General features: G+C 37.3%; 1 protein-coding gene across 1 annotated transcript in view; it reads right to left on the bottom strand.

The window, feature by feature from the left end:
• Positions 1–311: 311 nt before the first annotated feature.
• Positions 312–22,668, bottom strand: part of APBA1 (amyloid beta precursor protein binding family A member 1) — an 81,113-nt gene continuing 58,756 nt past the window's right edge. Inside the window, exons 5-13 of the mRNA XM_081320574.1 lie at positions 15,072–15,217; positions 12,029–12,061; positions 10,351–10,437; positions 9,179–9,364; positions 7,688–7,867; positions 6,833–7,045; positions 4,318–4,437; positions 3,816–3,956; positions 312–1,247 (exon numbers count right to left, since the gene is read on the bottom strand). Coding sequence (XP_081176700.1) covers positions 1,176–1,247; positions 3,816–3,956; positions 4,318–4,437; positions 6,833–7,045; positions 7,688–7,867; positions 9,179–9,364; positions 10,351–10,437; positions 12,029–12,061; positions 15,072–15,217 — 1,178 coding nt within the window. The 3' untranslated portion in view covers positions 312–1,175. The remainder of the gene's footprint in view (positions 1,248–3,815; positions 3,957–4,317; positions 4,438–6,832; positions 7,046–7,687; positions 7,868–9,178; positions 9,365–10,350; positions 10,438–12,028; positions 12,062–15,071; positions 15,218–22,668) is intronic.

Raw genomic sequence — 22,668 nt, 5'->3', positions numbered from 1 at the left:
TTACTACAAACATTACAGTCTACTGGCCTTGATTTTAACTATCATAACCAAACTTTTTGCAATATTCTTTCATTTCACAAGTGTCTACAATAATTAACTGAACACAACCTTCTTAGCATCACATGGGGTAGGAATAACTTTTCATCTATTTTATATATGTATGTGTGTATATATAGATATATATATGTATATAACAAAATAAATTAAGTTTTTTCTTACATAATTATGGTCCAGAATTAAAGAAAAGTCATAAAAATAAATAAATTCAAGATTTTTATACCAAGATATGTTAAAATTAAAACTGGCTCAGAACAAACAAAAGTAGTACTGTATGCAGACTTGTTAAAATTCTTGTAACAAGCATACACTTTAAATGTGAAAACTTATTAACCCATGTATGCCCACAATGGAAAAAAAATAGAAAGTTTAGCAAAACATTTTCCTCATACCCCCCTACTGGTTTTACTGGATATTTAGAATTTATCATTCATCTTGCAAAGAAAGTAGGAATTAGAAAAGCCACTTTTTAAAAATCGTATTATATTCAAGAAATGCATGACTTTTGGGAAATATGAGGAAAGTTTTTGAACTCAAGGGGAAAAATTGTAAAATAATATCTCCCACAGACAATACGCCTTTAAAAGTCTGGAGGTTTATCAGCAAAAACTAAACACCATCTTTTAGTAATAGATTTCCATTATATAGATTTTTTTAATTACATAAGGAAATCAGTGTTTCCTTCAAACCATATTTAATTATTTGTTTAGGGTAAAATTATAATGTTGCTTTCCTACCTTTGGCACAGCAACTTTATAAGAGAAACAGATCAATATCCTACCTATTTTCATAAATTGAGAAGTGTACCCTGCCGTCTGTCGGTGAAAAGAGCTTTCTAACTTTATTTTTATTTAAGATACTTGTGTTTTCTATTATAAGAGCCACAAAACATAAATGACATAGCTTGAAGAAGTGCATGCATGTGTATATTAGAGATTCTTAATTACATAAAACTAGTTGTAAAAAGGTGCAACCAAAAATGCCATCTGATACCCAACGGAATGATCAAAGGTAAGAAAAGAACAAGAGAGATGCTGCTGCAGACATCAAAACGCAGCCAAGAAAACATCACCACTAATGAGATGGAACCTCCTCCATGCAGACTGGAAGAGTCAGCTTTAGATGTAAACGGGTTGTTCCTGTGCAGTCAAGAGTCTGTACATGGCAGCTGGCATAGTCTTCATATGAATCTGGAAGAAAGAAAGGACTACTCAGTTGGTCCTCCATCTAGAACAGGGGTAGGCAACCTTGGCTCTTTTATGACTCGTGGACTTCAACTCCCAGAATTCCTGAGCCAGCCGTGCCCTACCCCCAATGCTGCCAGCCATGCTGGCTCAGGAATTCTGGGAGTTGAAGTCCACGAGTCATAAAAGAGCCAAGGTTGCCTACCCCTGATCTAGAATAATCAAAAGGATTGGGGCATTTGCATTGGGTCAAAAGTAAAATAGCTTCAGTACTCTCCTTTCAAAAAAACATTTGAAACAAGACGATGCACACATTCAATAGCAATATCCAATGCACAATATCATCTTTTAGCTAATATATTAGTATAAGCCTATAAATAAAAGTTCTATTCAATATTTAGATCAATGCTAAATGTATGAATATATTTTAAAATGGGATATTAAACAGCAAGTCAAATTTTAATACAAAATATTGTTATATGTTGTCTATTTCGGAGATCAGTCTATTAAATCATCGGATGTAAAGTTAAATGACAAAATAACTAATCATGGCTGACCAATATATAGGGGAGGGCGAGATCGTACTTCCTTGTATATAATGGGAGCTGTTACTCTTTTATGATTGTGACTTCTGACTTCTAGCTAGTGACCCCACTCATTTTGTTTCTGGAAAGCTAAAATTCTAAGTTTGTCTATGAGTATATACAATATACTCATATACAATATATACAATATACAATATACTATGCTAAAGCCTTTGATTGTGTGGATCATAACAAACTGTGGCAAGTCCTCAAAGAGATGGGTGTACCAGATCATCTTATTTGTCTCTTAAGAAACCTATATGCAGGCCAAGAAGCAACAGTGAGAACTGGACACGGAACCACTGATTGGTTCAAAATTGGGAAAGGAGTCCGGCAAGGCTGTATACTGTCGCCTTGCCTATTTAACTTATATGCAGAGCACATCATGAGAAAGGCAGGGCTAGATGAATCAAAAGTTGGAATTAAGATTGCCGGAAGAAATATCAACAACCTAAGATATGCAGATGACACCACTCTAATGGCAGAAAGTGAAGAGGAACTGAAGAGTCTCTTGTTGCGGGTGAAGAAGGAGAGTGCAAAACTTGGGTTGAAACTAAACATTAAGAAAACCAAGATCATGGCATCCGGCCCTCTCAATTCCTGGCAAATAGATGGGGAAGAAATGGAGGTAGTGACAGATTTTATTTTCCTGGGCTCCAAGATCACTGCAGATGGGGACTGTAGCCAAGAAATTAAAAGACGCTTGCTCCTGGGGAGGAAAGCCATGGCAAATCTAGACAGCACACTAAAAAGCAGAGACATCACCCTGCCAACAAAAGTGCGTATAGTCAAGGCTATGGTCTTCCCAGTTGCAATGTATGGCAGTGAAAGCTGGACCATAAAAAAGGCTGAGCGCCAAAGAATTGAGGCCTTTGAACTCTGGTGCTGGAGAAGACTCCTGCGAGTCCCTTGGACTGCAAGGCGATCAAACCGGTCAGTCCTAGAGGAGATCAACCCTGACTGCTCTTTAGAAGGCCAGATCCTGAAGCTAAAACTCAAATACTTTGGCCACCTAATGAGAAGGAAGGACTCACTGGAGAAGAGCCTAAATGCTGGGAAAGATTGAGGGCAATAGAAGAAGGGGACGACAGAGAATGAGGTGGCTGGATGGAGTTACTGAAGCAGTAGGCGTGAGCTTAAATGGACTCCAGAAGATGGTAGAGGACAGGAAGGCCTGGAGGAACGCTGTCCATAGGGTCGCGATGGGTCGGACACGACTTCGCAACTAACAACAACAACAACAAATATACAATATTTTATGATCCTGAGGTGCTTACATGATCTAAACAGCTTGGAAGAAAGTGTTGTGATTCAGGGTCAGCCTGTGAGTTCGACAGTTGGGTCGGACGATTCAGAGGAGGAGGGGGGGTGTTGGAGAGCTTGCTGAGAATAATATTGAGGCTCCACAGAGCCCTCAACCAGGCCCCTCCCATCTGGTCACAACACAGACCCAGCTGTGTGAGCCTGACAGCGTGGATGAAGATGACCCACAGCTGGTCCTGTTCAAGGACGCCCGACGCAGGAGGCAGTCAATCAGGAGTAAACAGAGGAAGGCAATGGGGCACCTCGGAAGGAGGCAGAGAGAAGCCACGCCCTGAACTGTATTTAAAGGGGAATGTGTGGGAGGGCTGGTTTGCTGAAGGCAACCGTTTGAATAGCTCCTGTTTCATGGTTCGTGTTTGCTCTCTTTGCTCTGTTTATGTTTTTATGTTAATAAATTTGGCAGGCTTAGTTCCAGCCTCTTGCCTTCTTGTAAAAGGGGTTGTCCCTGCCTTTTCTGCAGGGCCGGTAGCAGGCTGGTACAGAACAGAAAGGGGTAGAATCCTGAACCCAGCAAATACACAGTGTAAATCATACAGCAGGCTCAGGAAAAATTATTAAATTACTACGTATTTGTATTAAAGAGTGTCCTACCAGCATTTTAATTTGTGGCAACAATAATGCAACCAAGCCAAGCTTTCATGGGGCACTGATGGATGCCAACTCTTACCTCACCAACAGCATTTGAGAGAACATGAACAATCTTTTCATGAGGTGTTGCTACAACACTTTGTCCATTTATTTCAATAATTCGGTGACCCACTCGGACTCCTCCTCGTTCTGCAATCCCTCCTCTCATAAGACTACAGATCTGGAAAGATATAAGAAACTAACAACATTGAAAAGGTACAATAGCAGGTGCTTCAATAAGGCCGAGCATTAATTTGATGCAGTAATTAAAGTGCTAGCCTAGAAATCAGGAGACCTGGTGTTTTTGGACCAGTCTCTCCCTGTCAGCCCAACCCACCTCACAGGATCGTGGTGTGGGAAAAATAGGAGACAGGAATATTATGTATATTTGCTTCCTTGAGCTGAATGAATGGATAAAAATATAATAATAAGGTATCATGCTCAGTATTCTCATTACATGAGAACGTTTTAACGAAGCATTTAAAAGAAATATTTGCGATAAATAGGATTATGAATAAGGAAGGATATTGACTATTACTTACAATGCCATTCTGTACACTGAAGCCTAGTTGGTATCTGAGGTCTGGTCTTCTAATGAGTACAGTAGTTACTGGAGGACATCTCACTATGTTCAGTTTCACTCTGGCTTGTGTTTTTAAACCCTGGAATACAATATAGCAGAATTTTACATTACTCTTTTGAAATCTGCAATGGACCTTAATATAGCAAGTATACTTTAAAAGAGTATTTAGGCAGAATTATATTTAATTTATCCTTAACATAAAAGCAAGGTATACAAAAATAAATAATTATGAGATCTGCATCAGTTAAACTAGGGGTGGGCAATTAATTTTCCCAAGAAACTGAGACTGTTGTGGAAGACTGCTTCCACCCTGGCCCTGTTGCCACCCCAAAGCCCCGCCCTGCTAATGCTGCCCCACCCCCTCTGCCAAAACTACCCCATCCCCCGATGCCCTACCCCCAATGCTGCCAGCACCATGGGCTGAACTGGGACTGCCTGTGGCCTGCAAGCCGTAAAATGCCCAGGTATGAGTTAAACCCTGTGCTTTGAAATGAACACAAGGATGACTGCAGATTAATCGGAATATGCTACAAGCTCCTCTAGCTAATATGCAGCCCCTGGATTGTGTAGTGATAACAGAATATTGAAGGAACTATCTGTAGGGAGGTTGGGACCTTTGCAAATCAGCATTGACAAATTGGAGAAGTAATAAAAAAAATCAAGAAAAAAAAGATGATCCTAAAAATTATTGGCCATTGAACTTAGTCTCAATACCTATGAATTAATGCCCTTAGATTGAGTTGGACAGTAGAAACCATTGGGTGCCATTGGGTCCACTTTTGTGGCCAACACCATTCAATGTTTTTATTGGTGACCTGGACTGATGGGTGGATATCACATTTTCAGATGACATAAAATTTGGAGGTCTGCCTAACATTCAGGATGCAGAATGAAACTGCAGTCTAATCCGGATAGACTGGAAGACTGAGCTGAGCGGACAAAGATGCTCTTCAACAAGACAAGGAACTTTGTGGCTTGGAAACCACTACATCGGAAAAGGATTTGACTGTGGTCATAACCTAAGCTAAACATAAGGGAATGTGAAGCAGCTCTAGAAAAGTTAACACAGTTCTGGACTGCATTAGCAGTTCTGTATCAAAGACATGTAACAGCTTTAATCACCTCTACTCTACATTTACACATTTACCACATTTGGAATACTGTGTATGATTCTGGGCAACACATTTTCAGTAGGATTGTGACAGATTATAACATATTCAAGAGAACAGCAACAAAGGCATTACAGGGACTTGAGGCCATTGCTCTGTGAAGACAAATTGAAGAAAAAATCTGGGATCGATGTGGAGGAAAGACTAGAGAGACATGATATCAGTGTTCAGTACAGACCAGGATGCTACAAGGAAGATGTTCAGGAATTATTTTCCACTTAGAAGAAACTAGGATCAGAAATAAGGAGGCTAAACTACAACTAGACTCTGTTTAAGGAAAAACTTCCACCCTGACAGTAAGATCTGTACAATGGTAGAATAGTCTGTGGAGGTTGCAATTGTCCATTTCTGACGATTTATTTTATTCTTTTCCTTTATTTTCCTGTCACCTATTCTTGGAAGACTCAATAAAAATCAACGTCAGCACAAAATAGAAAGCAACTCCTTCAAAATTAACCCTCCCCTAAAATAAACAAAATCAACATAATAAAATAGAATGTATATAGTTATGTGCACTCGATGCCAATTTCACACACAACATGCCTTCTTGGTTTGCTAGATGGTTTTAAAGGATCTCAATTGAAAGAAGGAATAGATCAGATCGGTTCTCTGTGACCATGAGCTGTCAGATAAAAATCTCATAAGGTAGGACATGGAAGGTCAACCTATTTGATCTGATTGAATAGACAGATAACATGGGAGGTGAACTCTCTGATAACCCTGATAATGATAATAATGATAATGACAAGCGTATCTCAGCTTAATTAATTTTTCCGCAGGTTGCTGCTAAAAAGGACTAAAAAAATTGTCATAGCCCCCTTTTATCGACAAATGCAGAAATCCTTTCTCATTCAGAAGCATTTGGAAATACACTAAACCACCATTATATATTCTTCACACTTTCCAGGGCCTCTTCCCCTTACCTTTGTGATCCGAACTGTATGGAGAGCAAGTAATGAAATGTGTTTTGCAGTCTTAAGATACAAATGCTGCCTTTTACATGTGTACAATGTCAACAGTGTACATAGGAAAAGATGGCGCTTCATGATAAACCTTCAATATATATGTCATCATTTTGATTTCATCTTATAGTAGCAGTCACTTATGGATTTTTTTTTCTTTGTGGGTTATTGCTTTAACTTGTAAAAGGAATACTTTGTAACATTTCTATTAATAACTTTTATTATCCCCAATTCTTACATATTCAGTTACCATATTGCAGTATGAACTTGCTAAACAGAGAAAGCTCCTGTAGATTAAGCAGTCAGGATCCTGCTTTAAAAAAACAAAGATCATATTCTGTACCTTTATGATACTCTGGCATGTAGAGAGTGGTAGGCCAACTAAACTAGTCCCATTGATAGACATGATCTGGTCTCCAATATTCAGCTTTCCAGATTTCTCTGCTGGTCCCCCATGCATCATATTGGCTATGATAACTGTAGGCAAGATGGATCCCCACCCAGATTCTACAATCACTAAGCCCAGAATTTCACCCTTCTGCTTCTCAATGAAAACCTGGATGGAGAGAACAAAAGTTAGAAAGAATTCTGTGTTATGAAATGTAGTAATCCTGCAAAGTAGCCCCAATCGGCAACACTTTTGCCTTGCCCATGCAACTACGTACAATATACTGTAAACATTTTAAAATTTTACTTTAGTAAAAAATATATAAAGCAATTATGCGTGTAGCCATTGAGTGGAAATAGAAACACTTTGAAATGACTTTTCTTACAGAAGTTATACATCAACAGGAGAGAAATTGCTGATGCATTAAACTAGCTTTTTTCCATACTGACACATCACAGAGATGGTCCAACATGCCAAATATTAGAAAGTTGTTTCTTCAAAAGAGTGCAAAGCATATTCGTCCAAGGTGTGAACATTTTTAAAGATGAAGAAAGGAGAAAAGGGAAGAGAGAAAATAACTCTTTTTGCCATCTCTAAAAGTAATTAGAATTATGCATGGTATGTGAAGGAATTCACTCAATTAATTGTCTGAAATGGTAAAGCTTCTCCTGCTTGAGCAGGGGGTTGAACTAGAAGACCTCCAAGGTCCCTTCCAACTCTTCTCTTCTTCTATTTGAAGCTCTGTAAGTAGCTGCAAAAATTAGGTGAGAGGAAGATTCTTAGCTCAAATACAAATAAAGAGGTGCATACATCTTTGCAGTTTTCAGACTTTGAGAAGTGGATCAGATCATCATTGTACATATCTTGGGTATTGAGGAGGTCACTGTATTCCTTCTGACTCAGGTCTTCAGGATTTATTCCATTTGCCCTCAAGAATTCCTGGTATGCCACGCTGAATGCCTGGCCAATGGACTGTGCAATTAATTGTGCCTATAACAGTTATGAAAGGGAAAAAAACATAATAAAATAGTTAAGGATAGCCAGTAAGAGCAGAGATGATTTAAAAATGGGTTTTCAAACCCACCATAAGCTGGGTGGTGAAATGTATGGCAACTGAAGTTTATCAAACTATGCATGATGAGAGTGAGACTCAGAGACCACAAATAGCCTGAGGGAAGTAGCCAGAACCCTAAAATGTTATTTGGGCCCTCAATTTGAAAAGCTGCTTCAAACTATTGATCTCAGCAATTCCATGGATGTAGCACTGTATGGAATAGCAAGCATGAGGGAGTGATTTTATTGTTCAGAATGTGCACTAGGCTCAAGCAATAAACAGTATTTGCACCCTCTGAGATTTTCCCTCTAATACGATGAAGCTTTACAGAAAGTGGTTCCCCCCTAAAATAGACAGACAAAACTGTATTTACAGAGTGGTTTCCCCCTTCTATGTAGGTTCTTGGTTTGGTCTATTCATGGCCAGGCCATGTTGATCTTGCAGTCATCATTCATGGCTTAGTGGATTAAAGAAAATGCATGATAGTGTAGTTTTGCATCATTTTCTCCTGGTATTGTTTAAAATCATTATTCCTCTCTCAGCAAGTCTCAGGGTAGCACCCAGAATTAAGGAAGCAGATTCCCATTTTTCTTGTCCTTTCTGTACCTGTTTCCCTTCACCAAATACTATCTGTCCTAGGAATAATATTAGTTGGTTTTAAAGTCCATTTGTCATAACAATTGTCGGGGCCAGCTCAGATGCAGAAGTTGGAGGGGATCATCAGCTGAAAGAGCCACTTAAAAACTAAGAGAGGTAGCTATTACTGGCTGCTATTGCTGGTCACAAAAGTCAAAGAGGGGGAGCTAATTCTTCCCCTCCAATGCAAGTGTCCACAAAGGCACTCGGCAAGACTTTTGGCCAGAAAGAAGCCAGCCCCATCAAAGAAACTAACTTGGGTCTCACCACCCACATATAAGGGGGCAACTCCCTTCTTTACCTCACCACTGTATTCCTCAACTCCTTAGCAGCTTTCTTGTTTGTTCAACCCTCTTGCCATTACAGTTCTAGTCGAAAACTGTTTTTAAAAAGACATCTTACCCATGTCTCTCTGATTTCCATGGTCCAGGACATGGTTCAGGACAAACAATGACCTTTCTCTTACCGATAGGTTCCTTTCTATCTGGATCAGCACATGCATGCTTTCAAGGCCTACTACTACTGATTGCAACAAACAGACTGATGGCTGCATTTCAGAAAGAGGAGGATTCTATATTAATTTCTAACAGAGAAATGACAAAGTTCCTTACATCTTCAGATTCAAAAACATGGCAGATCATTTTGTACTGCCTCTTCCCATCCTGAGAAGGATGAGATGCCTCCACGTTATCTTGAGAATTTGATCTTGGCATTCGCCTTCGAGCCATCAATACAACTATATTTCCGATATCTGCAATGTAGGAAATGGTCCTCAAAGGATGATCCATCATCGTTTCCTAAAAAAAAAAGACCTTTGTATTAGTGTTCTTTATCACTAACACAACCATTTAAGAACACTGGCATTCCATTGTTTGCCAAATTAAAGGAAATCTTCATCACCTATACAAATCAAGGAAGAATAAGAGTTCCCACCTGCCAGATCACAAGAGTCTTGTAAAGTATTTATCGGGGCCATAACATGTAAAGGTAATCCTTGACTTACAACCAGTTGCCTGATGACCATTTGCAGTCATGGCAGCCTCAGAATGGATGCTTTATGGCCCATAAAACACTTCCAGCCATCATAAAAGTTGTGCTGCCCACATCATATGGCCGCATTTTAGGCATTTGGCAACCTGTTGATATTTATGACCAGTTGCCAATTGCCTGGGAATCACAAGATTCCTATTTGCAATTTTCTCTCCTGGCTTCCCCAGAAAGTCACTGGGGAAGCTGGCAGGGAAGATTGCAAATGGAAAGGGACATTGGATTTGGTGTCTGTTCCCACTGCTATCTAAAGTATTTCCCCTCCACTCTGTGCAGGGAGAAGAAATCCGTCTTTGTGCCAGAGGAAGAGACCTTAAATGACAAAAGCTCTAGAAAATGTTATTTCTCTGGAAGGCATTTTCCCCTCCAGCTAGTGAGTGCCCATGTTCTGAGCTTTTCAGAATGATGGTGTTTTCCAGTGTTTTCACCATGTTAAAAGTCCATTCTTCCAGCCTCCCAAGGGATCTCTTGTCTAGGGTGGGGGGAAAACACTCCTCTTCCCATCTGATGAAACTGCTAACAAATTCCATCATTATCTTGACTGTTCTTCCTGGTGGGGCAGGGGAGAGGTCAAGGCCCTCTCCGCAATTTGGAAAGCAGCTAATTATTTCGTCCTCTTACAAAAATTCCAAACTATGTTTTTTTCATAGTAAGGAAAGAAGTAAAGGGAAATAAACAAGAAATGGCTTGGTGATGTATTTCCAATCCTTGTAAAATAGTTTAGAGTTTACTGTACCTGAGTGTCTGCATTTAGCACTTTTATTCTCTGTGTTGAAATGAAAAGATCAACTTCAGTCATTGGCTGAGATTCACCTTCAGGAACCTGCAGTCAAAGACATTTTTAATTAAGAAACGCGTACTTTTTTTAAAGATTAGATTAGATATAAATAAAATAAATCTTACAAAATATACTATTCAACTGTGAAGTTAATGATAAACAGAAATAGTATGAAATATGAGTGATGGAAAAAATTGTTAATTTCCTCCCAACTCTTGTCCATGTAATATTTTTTCCTGACATGAAAACACATTCTCTTTCTGGCATAGGGCTTCCCCTGGATTCTTTTAAATCTGTTTACCAGCCAATCTTTCATTAATTATGGCTAATGAGCTCAAGGCACAGTTAGGTAGAGATGAAGATGTGGCATTATGCTGTTTTGGCTACCCAAATAAAGAGGGAAGAAAAATGAGCCATTGTCCTACATATGCTCAGTATTCATTCCCCTCTTTCGCCAAAGTAAATGCACGGTCATAAAAACAGGTTTTCATGTGTATTCATATTCATGACATTTTGTTTTATGTTGAAGCATGACCAGCTTATGAATGATTAGTCACAAGAACTGCAAAAATAGTAAAATAATCCCACTTCCAACTCCCACTGCAGTAAAATTGGTTGGGAGTGATGAAAAATTAATATAGTTTTAATGTAGAACTTGCTACAGCCATACAAATAGAAGTATTGTTAATGTAACATGGGCCATTCATAACATATGTACAATGCATGCTACATATCACATTCTTCCAGCCCCTCCAATTATTGTGGTAAAAAAATTCACCAGCCAATAACTGAAGGAGCGAGAAATAAGTTCATTAAAACCACGACTGGCACAACATATTTATTTGCTGAAAAAAACAACTGTAAATGCTGAAAAGGTTGGCTCTATACAATGCTCTAGACCAGGGGTCCCCAACCCCTGGTCTGTGGACCCGTACCAGTCCATGGCATCCCAGCAACTGATCTGCATGAACAAGCAAAGCCCTATCCACAAGATGCAGGCAGCACACAAAACCACGCACCCTCCGGTATGCGGAAAAACCTCTCTCTCTCTCTCTCTCCCCACGGAACCGGTCCCTGATGCCCAAAAGGTTGGGGACCTCTGCTTTAGAATATCATGTGATTGTATTTTTCTGCCCACTGCTAAACTGTGTTTGCATGAATAGATTTTCTCTACTATTCCAGACTGATATGTCTTTATATATACTGCATATAATTATAGAATTTAAATTTTACATAGGAAAACTAAGTCATTTGGTTGCATCCAGCAATTTTGTTTCATTAATTAAATGAAATGAAATTTAAATATAAAATAAAATATAACTAGTCTTTTTTTTTAAAGAAAGATTTAATTTATAAAAATTAAACAAATATTCATCAGACCTATATTTGGGTTGTACATTTAGCAATAGCATGTTTTCATTTGATTAATAATTATCTTATTATGGTCATGAAATGGCTAATAAGCAAAAGATGTTATCTGACGTGTCAATTTACATAGCGGCTCAAACATTTAATGAAAAACACTTGCTGGATACAGGTTGTTTTTTAAAAAATGTGATAAACAAGAGATGCAAAAAAAGTAAAATGAAATAACAAAACCTAGACAACACGTCAAGCTGATGAAATTGTACTGCACCTTCTTTCTGCTTTTGGCTAATTTCTGGGCCATCTGCTTAGCATGAAATAAATAAAGAAAGGAGAATAGTTAGCTAACATCTTGTAGAAACTCTATGTCAACCAGGGATCTATAACAATACACCTGTTTGTCACCTAATTAAAGTGTATATACAGTACATCTTTAGAACAGCCTTTCCAGTCTACAGTCTGCCAGATATGTTACATTACAACTTTTATACATTTCAACCAGCATGGCTCTTGGTGTTGACTAGGAACTAGTTGACCAGGAACTACTGTATTTACAGTACAATACATCAATATCATTGTTTTTCAATATTGGAACCTTAAGATGTGTAGACTTCACTTTCAACATTCTTCACCTTCAACACCAACACTATGAAATAATACTAGCAACTGGATATTATTTCTCCAGAGGCTACCTGAAATAAACTTAGTTGGATGGTTTACTATCTTGATCCCTTTCTCACTGCAAGGAGAATCTTATTAGTTTAAACTTATTTCTTAAGCACTGTGGCCTGTTTATAGAGCAGAATTCAATAAATGTCATCCATGAGATTGTTTTCAAAATGAGGACATTGGTACAAACCAATTCCAAACCAAACGAAAACAAATAAAACACTTTTGGCCTGCTTTAGATAGGTCTTCATGTCACAATGTGAAATCAAACAATTATTTTGAATAGCAAATTACATACTAAAAAACAAAGTTTATTCTGATAATATTCTAGACATGGGGACTGAATTATTTCCTGAGTTTTAATAAAATAATTTATTTAGTCCTGTTTACTTGATTTATATACAACCTGGCAAGCTTAAAGAAGCACACGGAGAGCTCCTTCCTCCTCTTTTCCCCTCACAAACAATCTTGAGAAGGATTAGCTGAGAGAGAATGATTGACCCAAAGTTTTCTCATAGAATGCTCAGAACGGAGTTCCGGCACCTTTTTTGGATGGAACCTTGTAGGATAGGCAAGGCGGATTGTATGACGTGTGAGTTCCGGCACCTTTTTCTTTTACAAAAAAAGCACTGTTTGTCACCTACACATGCTGTTATAGGTGACAAATGTGTTTCTATGAATGCAAACCAAAAGTATCATCCAACATTGTTGCTCATCATGCAGTGAAATTCCAGATTCTGATTTCTGAGCGACAGATTACCAGAAGAGGTTTTTTTTACTAGTGAAAGGAGTGTTAACTATTAAGTAAGGCTGCATAATGTAAAAACAATGCATATCCTAAGCTGATTAGACTGTATGGAGTTTGCTGAGGAAGACACACAAAGAAGTAGATGCAAAAGGAAGCGTTTTAGAGGGTAAGTTTTCATTTATGATACACTGCCTCCACATCTGCTCCCATTGTACACAGGAGTTTGTGCTTCCCCTTTCCATATAAACAAGAAGGAACAGATCACATGAAAATACATTTGTTAATGGAGCTGCTTTCTTAATTCCAAGAGAATGAGAATATTAGATTAGAATATATTTTTTATAATTTAATAGACTGATGATGCACCAAAAATTAAGAAACAAGTCATCTTGCAATTTAACTCTAGTTTGAAGGCAATGTATTATTTATAATGTCTCATCTGTTGTATGGTGGTTGATGAAGAAATTACAGCAAAACAATATAAACAAAGCTGATTTTGATTTCAAAAGAACCTCAAATATTTAGCAGTATTTCATGGTTTTTTCCTAGAGAGCATACAAGCCTAAGAGAACCATGTGAGAGTCATTTGTCATACAAAATAAAAAGTATGACTTATTTCTTGTGTTAGTAACTATTTGAGGTACTTTTTATGAAATTTTAGTTTTGTGCAATTTTTGACAATGCGAAACAATTCAATTTATAAATATGTACTACTTTTAACTTGTAACATATTTCAGTATTTGTTGTATTGCCCAAATTCCAGCCAAAGTTAAGCATTTTAACCATCTATTTGTTTTAAGCTTCACAAAATTAATGAGGTCTAAGGAAATCTTGCTGGATTGAGCAGTATTTATAACATTTGTAACATTAGTTTTTTAAAAAGACAGGTTAATCTCCAAAACTACTTTTATACTTTTAAGATTTAAAAACCTTAATCTTGCTAAAGTTAAACTACTAATGGTTTGATTGCTAATGAGCTTTGAATATGTCACCAGCAAAGCAGAACTCAATATAAGATAAAATGGAATGGATTTTTTTGCATGTTCTTATTAATTCATCATGCATTTTATATAGTCACAAATGGATGACCTGAAGAGCTCAAATTTCATGTCAAGGTTAAATCACTTTCATAGAAACCAAAAGTTGCCATTATTTGCATATATTTTATACCATTTTTAATTCTGCAGTAAGAGAGTAAGTACTCTGCTGATTTGCTACAGTACTTTTGTTGTATAATATTTTAATTACCATATTACAATGCTCAGTGCCATAATGCAAATAGTTACCTAAAGAGCCAGATGTATTATGTAAAAAGTTCTATTAAATGTAAATTAATCCAATTTTATGAAAGATCGTCTGAATTGTATTTCTTCTTTCCCTTGTAATTCCTGATTCACATATATGAATTCTGCATTCGTATAGTAATTTAGGTTGGAATATTCTGAAATTTGAGATTTGGCAGATCCCACTTTACTACAGCAAGTTACACGGAGAAAAAAGTTGTTCTTTATCCGATGCCTCAGTCCCCTTTTATGCCACATCAGTGGTGTCTTGGCTTATTGTAATCCTATTGTTTCTGAGAAATTGTCAATCATTTTTAGCAATTTTGATCTTCTGGGCCCAGCTGCTGTTAGCAAGAAAATATATTCCCCTTTCCAATGAGCACTCCTTGTCTCTGGATAAAGGGCAAATAAATTTATTTGAACGTATCAGCTGCCCACTGGACTCAATTATAACAAAATATTAATCTACAAATTATGAAAGCAGACTGGGCCTAAAAATAACAAACATATTACTTCAATCATAGAACCACTTCCGGAGTATGTTTCAGTACAGAGACAAAGTATGGATTAGTCACAGTTGCAACTCGGAGATCAAGAAAGAGACTGATTTTCACCTTAATTCGGCTCACTGCTTCCTGAGCCTGCATCATTCTCACATTCTTGGATGGAGTTTTGTCCGAAAGGAGTTGAGTAGAGCCAAGATAATTGGCAGCAAATATGATTCCATCAATTAGATCTTCAGGATCACAAGGTCCTGGAACTACAGTATATAAAAATTGAATTACTGGGCAAAATTATATTACTAACAGGAAAGTAATAGAATACATTATTATCAGTACTAGCATATGCAGGCTACAAATGGAATTCTGGTGTGGCTGAAATTCATCATTCCCAAAAAAGATCTGATACAATCAGAAAAGAACACAAGGGCTATCTTCTCTATCACAGAGAAAACACTTGATAAAACTAATTTATTTTGACATTTGTTTGTTCTGTTGAGACAGAAGTGCCCCTTAAGCAAAACAACCTGAATGGATTTTTTTACTCTCCTCCCATCTCAGAAAGGCACAGAGCTCATTCATGCTTCTGCCCTAGCAATGCCCATTATTCTTTAGCCTTGATCATCCATCATTACCGTGAAAGGAAAACAATACCAACTGATATTACCAAAGTTGTGGGCAAAAAAGGAAATTAAATACATGGCCAATATTCACCTCAAACAATAGCAACAACCCATGGAGGATTAAATAGAAGAAGACATTGATGGAAGTTTTCTAGGCACCGAAGACCTGGCTGTTTTCCTCAAGCATTTGGGCCAGAGATAAACTCTGTTGATTAAAATTGTTTTCTATAAATTGGGATTATTGTTTTAACTGTTTAAATTTTGTACATCACCCAGAATCACTTCGATGAGATTGTGAGAGGGGGACATATGAATAAATAAAAAATAACAACGTATCACCGAAAGTGGCTCTGACACAAACATCTATCTTAATTATGTATCTGACAGTAATACAAATGCGTCCTTTGAAATGTGTGCAGTAACTTGAAAAGGGCAAAGGGGAAGATGAAAACTCTAGTTTTTCTGGTTTTAGTTAGAAATGTTTACGCAAAAGGATTAGCTGGACCATTACTGAGACATTATGAAGACCTCCGAAACTTTATGTCTTGACCAAGAAAAGCCCTTCCTAGCTTTCAATGAATATAAAGTATCCTTTCTCCAGACTGCACAGTTTTTCAAACTTTATTCACCACAAAAAGGGCAAGATTTTGAATTTTCAAAATTCTAACAATTTATTTTGTTATGTGGATGTGTGTGCATTGTCTTCAACTCAGTGTTGACTCCTGGTGACTGCCTGGAGAAATCAAAAGTGATTTGCCATTGTTTCCTACCTAGGGCTAAGACAGAGTAATTGCCCCAAGGTTACCCAACTGGCTTTGTGACAAGGCAAGAACTACAGGTAGTCCTTAAGTTACGAATGTAATGGAGCCTGCCAATTCCATTCATGACTCGAGAATTCGTGGGAGTGAATTTTGTACCTTGAAGGAGATCACTCCCTGCTTTCGCCCACACAATCAATAATCGAATGTGTGGGTGAATGCGCAGTTCGTTAAGTGCACATGAGGTATCTCAGGGTGGGGAAGGCCATGGGGGGCCTAATGATGGAACAGGTCCCTAAGGCCTCCCCGACCCACTAAGATGCTTCCCCCTCCTTCCCTGCCGTGCCAGACTCACCTTGCAAAAATCCACTCTGCTGCTGTTTCTCCTCTGCCATTTTGTGGGAGAGAAGAGTCGATGGAAACTCCTGGGTGCCATAATATCGTGCAAGTTCAGGCACCTATCCTCTTTTGCCGAAAATGGGTGCCTGAACTTTCGTGAGATCAAGAAATCCAGAAACTTTGATTTTCGGGGGGAAAAGTGTTTGAGATGCCTGTCTCCTGCCCCCCCCCCCTTTCTGCCACAACCAGAACACTTTTTAGCTGGACAGAGCACTTTGAAAAGCTCTGTTTCACTCCTTTTCAAAGTGCTCCATAGGCACTCAAACACTTTTTATCCGAATGGAGACCTTGAGAAGGCTGCAAGCTCCGTCTGGCTGCACATGGGGCATTTTGAAATGGAGCGTTTCAAAGCCCCCCATTTGCACCCAGACTGAGTTTCCAGCCTCCCCAAAGTCTCCATCCGGATAAAAAGTGCTGTGGCAATGGGGGAAAGGAGTTGGGGGGGAGCAGAAGACAGGCATCCCAAACACTTTTTTGCCCCCGAAAATAAAAAGTTTCTGGGGTCTGTGATCTCACGAGAGTTCCGGCACCAATTCTCTGCCAAAGAGGATTGGTGCCTGAACCTACATGATATTACGACACCCAGGAATTTCCATTGACTCTCCTTCAAAACGGCAGAAAGAAGAAATAGTGGCAGAGAGGATTTTGCAAGGTAAATGAATCCGGCATGGCAGAATGGGAGGGGGAAGCAGCTGTAGGGAGCGGGGGGGGGGGAAACTAGAGTGAATGTTGCAGAGCCTCTGTAGTCATTCATAAAGGCAAATAACTGCTTTGGTGATGCAACATTCGTAATTTCGGGACTGGCTCATAAACATTAGGGGGTGCTTATGGTGTAACTTCAAATAAGCGCTAAGTGAATGCTCGAAACTCAGGGATTACCTGTACTACTCACCTTGCCTGGTTTCAAACCCAGTGCTTTAATCACTGGATCAAACTGGCTTTCCCAATGATTCACTTCTGCTTCTAAACCATGAAATTTACACATATACTTAGATGCAATCCTAGGGGAAAAAACTTACCTTGACTGTTGTACAGAACTCATACATTTATAAAGCAGTACTTTCTAAAACATGTTTCAGTCTCAATGACATAAAATGATAGTAGTGTTCTAAAATATTTTAATCACCGATAGGTAATTTATTTTATCAATAAGTGAATTAACTGGTTTGGTAATAGAAGAAAATATAATGCACTTTTCTTTTGGTCCTACTGATATGAGAAAAGACAGTAAAAAAAATCCTCTCTGACTGATATAGTGTATAGCTTGATTTGAGAAACAATTTGACATTTCTGTTGTCCTCAGTTTGACAAATTCACAGATGAAAAGGTAATATTCTCAAATACAACCAGGTTGCAAAGAACATCTACTTATGCATAGAAGAATACTATGAAGTATAGGAATTCTGAATTTATTAATTGTCTCATTTTCTGAGGCAGAACGCAGAATGCAGTATTGCAGGCTAAGTCATTGTTCACTACCAGGAATTTGATCGTGATCAGCTCAAGATTGACTCAGCTTTCTATCCTCCTGAGGTCAATAAAATGAGGACCCAGATTGTTCAGAGCAATATGCTGACTCTATAAACTGCATATAAACTATGTAAAGCATAGTCTAAGTGCTCTTGCTCTTCTATTGAAAAAGTTATTTGCTTCTTCAGCATAGAATTTGTGACAGAGAAAACAGACTCTAGCAATTCATATAATTCTTCTATATACATCGGTGCCATCACTTTGCTTAATAAAATAATGGTTTCTACAAACATACGTCCAATGAAGTTGAGCAATTCACAATGTTCAATTATGGTACTTTTTTAAACTTATAAAAAAGATAAGTGTTGATTGCTAATAAAGTTTACAATAGAAAAATATTGGGGTAAAAGTCACATAAAGATAGATTTAAATTAAAACATCTATAAAACTTCATATTTTTAATTGTTTTAATTATCATTCTAATTATATTAAGTTTTTTAGATGATTAAAGCAAATTTAACAAATTAAAAGGCCAAGCATATAGCAATTAGATCATGGAACTGCATCTTTTTGGTTCAAACAAAAATCACATGGACCAAAATTAAATATGAAAATGTAATATAAAATTAATAGTCAACCAAAATTGCAACTGTTGGAATCAAACTATAAATGTTAGCATAATTTCAAAAGCCATTCAAAACTTGTGTCTGTGTAATTAAAATGTAGGTGCCAATTTGAAGAAGCAAATCTTAACGTGCTAGATGTAATTCATTCTCCAAGAATACATAGGATTGTAAACAGACTAATTTATTGTTGAGCTGTAAGGCTGTGATTGCAACACAACTTAATTAGGTTTTATTTACAGATCTAGAATATTCTGAAAAATGTTCAGTACAAGAACTAGTGTGCTGTGGTAGTAAATGTTTCAAAATAGGACTGCAAAATGCACCCTTACTTATCCTTGCACTGTGTCATTGTCCCTCATACAATTATCTCTGGGATTTGTGGTGTTGAAAAAATAGGGAAAGCACAGTCATCTGCTAAATCCAGAACTTTGCACAAAAGGAGTGAAATTTGTGTTGCAATGTCACAATACATATTTTGTTACTTAATCCCCCACAGACATACACCGAAGGAGAGTTATTAGGGCATAAGGGGTAAAATAAAACATAATCAAGCCACCCATCGAAATCTATGAATACATTTAACTGAAGGATAAATAAGCAATAAAAAATTAAACCACTAGCTATTTCAGTTGCTATTTATTCAATTTTCAGGTCTGGTTTCTTAAAAAAAATTCTTTTTTAAAAAAACATATACATCTCTACATATTTTTGAACATAATTTAGTGTACAGCCAGAGGCATGCAAAATTATTACTTACTAATGCTTTCAGTGCTAAACATCAGCACCAAAAAACCCACTTTAAGGTGTGCTTAGATTCAGTCTACTTCTGATCTATTGTAGAGGCAATTTAGCCATTCAGAATTAGTGATACATATATGTGGGCTAATAGCTGACTGAAAAGCACAAGTATCATATAACCATTTTTTTAAAAAAGGAGTATTTTCAGATATGACATGAATTACAGATAAACATGATTTGAATCTAAAATTTATATGCCTTTTATACTGAAATGATTGTTATGAGTTAATATAAAAGGGCTAGGTACCAATCCTAGAGTTATTATAGTTTGACAAAGACATTAGCTAGCCTGTCAATTTAAAGCCAACATAAAGATTTCTCACTAGCCACTTAGTATTAGCACCACAGATGCTTGATTGTACAGATATGCAAAAGAGAAAAATATGTAAATATAAAGATATGGAGGGGTTTTTTTCTTGAATCTGGCTAGGAAAATCATTATGTCCAATCCAATATAAGATACAGTAAGGCAAGTGACATATGCCAAAACAGAGGTGGTGTGAAATGTGTGCTTCCTTTTTCCTTTGTCAAATAGCAAGAGGAAATTGGTGAGGGAATTGTTGCTAGTTTTACCACTAATTCAGTCCCAAATAGGATCCCTTAAAGTGGCCCTACCTGCATCAGGACAAAAGCTCTGTTGACCTGTAGGCAACCTTGGCTCTTTTATGACTCGTGGACTTCAACTCCCAGAATTCCTGAGCCAGCATGGCTCAGCTTGGAAACCTCTCCCTTTCCCCTCAGCATAGCTGGCTCATTTTTGATGGAACAAAAATGGCATCATAGTGGAAATTGGTGTCCAGAAAGCCAATGCTAGGTGCCAAAATCTCTCAGGACAAAGGAGTGATCATGAAATAACCCACTTGCTCCCTGTAATTAAACTGCAGAAACAATTTTTTTTGAGGTTCACTCACGAATTGAGCAGCTGAGAGGTGCAGTATTCCATCCAAATTTACAGTTGTGATATAGCTTTGACTAACAATAAGACAGCTGACCCTAATTTCTTAGCCACATTTGGAATTATCCTACAGAACTGAGATTTTCTTTTACAGCAGATAATAACTCCTCTTTGTGAGTTTCATTTCTTTCAGGATTACAAAATTGAAAGAGAATTTGAAGATCTAAAGTAAAAATAACCTTTGCAAAAACCTTAAGAAGTGATTTCAAGAAGCTTAAAACAGATGAGGGGTTGCTATTTTTAAAAGATTGTTTTACAAACTTGTACTGGAAACACTATAATTGAATAAGGCAATTGACTCTGCTCTTCCATGGGAATGATTTTTGCTTGCTACTAAAGAATTTGGACAGTTGATGGAATTTACAAAACAAAAGATAAAAGTAACATGTTTATGTTTATGTTTATTGGACTTATATACCGCCCTTCTCCCGTAGGACTCAGGGCGGTTCACAAGGAATTTAAAATAACAATACACATTACAAAAGTTAAGAACAATTAAAATAATTAAATTTAGTCCTTGAATAAAATAAAACCCCTATTAAACTCCAATTAAAACCCAATTAAATAAAATTACAATTAAAATTCTTAGTCCTGGCCAGAAAGCGCAAAGAGCCAGGTCTTCAGGTCCCGGCGGAATGAACGAAGGTCAGGGGCAGTCCTGAGCAGCTGGTTCCAAAGGGCAGGCGCACCCACAGAGAAGGCCTTCCCCCTGGGTGTTGCATGATTGGGTTCCTGATTGTAACCATGCAAATACAGATGTGACATGTACATGAAATTATAGCATAAAAGGGACAGAGAAGGGGAAGTTTCTTTTTCCCCTTTGCTTTCTTTGAACCTTTCATTATTGGATTATAACAATGATGACTCATGATTGAATGGGAGAAAAGAGTTTTGCAAACAGCTGTCAGAGAAAGCAATTACATTAGATTTACGTCAAAAGGGTTTGATCAACTTGGCAAAAGACTGGCTGAGTCACTAATTCTAAATTCACAGCTTTGGGGGAAAAAATTGGTGAAGATACAGAGGTGGAGATAAATGGTTTATAGAATAAATTCAAGATTTGCAAGAATGAGAAATGTTCCAAGGGACATTTTGGTTCATTCTGCAACAAAGAAGACAAGGGATCAAGTCCTGCAACACTTTACTATGAAACTGAAGATTGATAATGCAGATATAATTGTGCTAAAAAGAAATCCCTATAAACCTTTATGTAGAGCAGGCATGTCAAACTGCCAGCCCGCAGGCTGGATGCATCATACTAAAACCGTGCCCACCCCATTGCCAGCAATGGGGGGAAAGTCTCAATACATCACGTGGTGTCATGTGACATTGCGAGTTTGACATGCCTGATGTAGAGGAAAAAATACTCCTACTTGACTGAAAGATTAATGGAAAAAAAGATTCCATTTCAATGGGATAAATTAGATGTGAACTTTTTATTTTTAGATGGAAGACACTTTGACTGAATTCTATTCAAAAGACAACATAATTTTTAGAAAACTTTAAAGAAGAACTGAAAGGTTGTAGAGGAGACAATACAAAAATCACAACAGAAGAGATAATTTTGAATTAGAGCTAAAGGGACTGATTTTTCTAAATGTTGGGCTTAGTTATGGACTACAGTGGTCTAACATCGACTATAAATGGAGCACTCTTTGCAAGATGCGTGAATTCAATTTCACAAGGGAAAAAGGCTAGAGACTTGTAGTAATATAGCACTATACTTAAAGTGGGACAAGATTTGACTTCAACAATTATAGACTAATACCATTATTGAATTATTATAAGTTGTTTACAATGAACATAGCTGATAGAGTGTAAATAACTATTTTATTCATGAAGCTCAATATAAATTTTTATCTAAAAGATAGTTAAAAGATAACATTAGACATTATTGTGGAATATCTGGAACATAATGAGAAACAAGCTGCATTATTTATTTATTTTACATGCAGAGAAAGGTTTTCACAATTTGAACTGGATTCTATTATTTAAAGTTTTGGAATGGAATTTTAGAGATAATTTTATAAAGTGAGTAAAGTAGATTTATTTATTGCACAGGCAATACCAGAAGAAACAAGG

This window comes from Vipera berus (genome assembly GCF_964194415.1).
Source record: "Vipera berus genome assembly, chromosome: 2".
NCBI classification, from domain to species: Eukaryota; Metazoa; Chordata; class Lepidosauria; order Squamata; family Viperidae; genus Vipera; species Vipera berus.
Note: the sequence above shows the minus strand (reverse complement) of the source record. Positions and strands in the feature narration are given on the sequence as shown.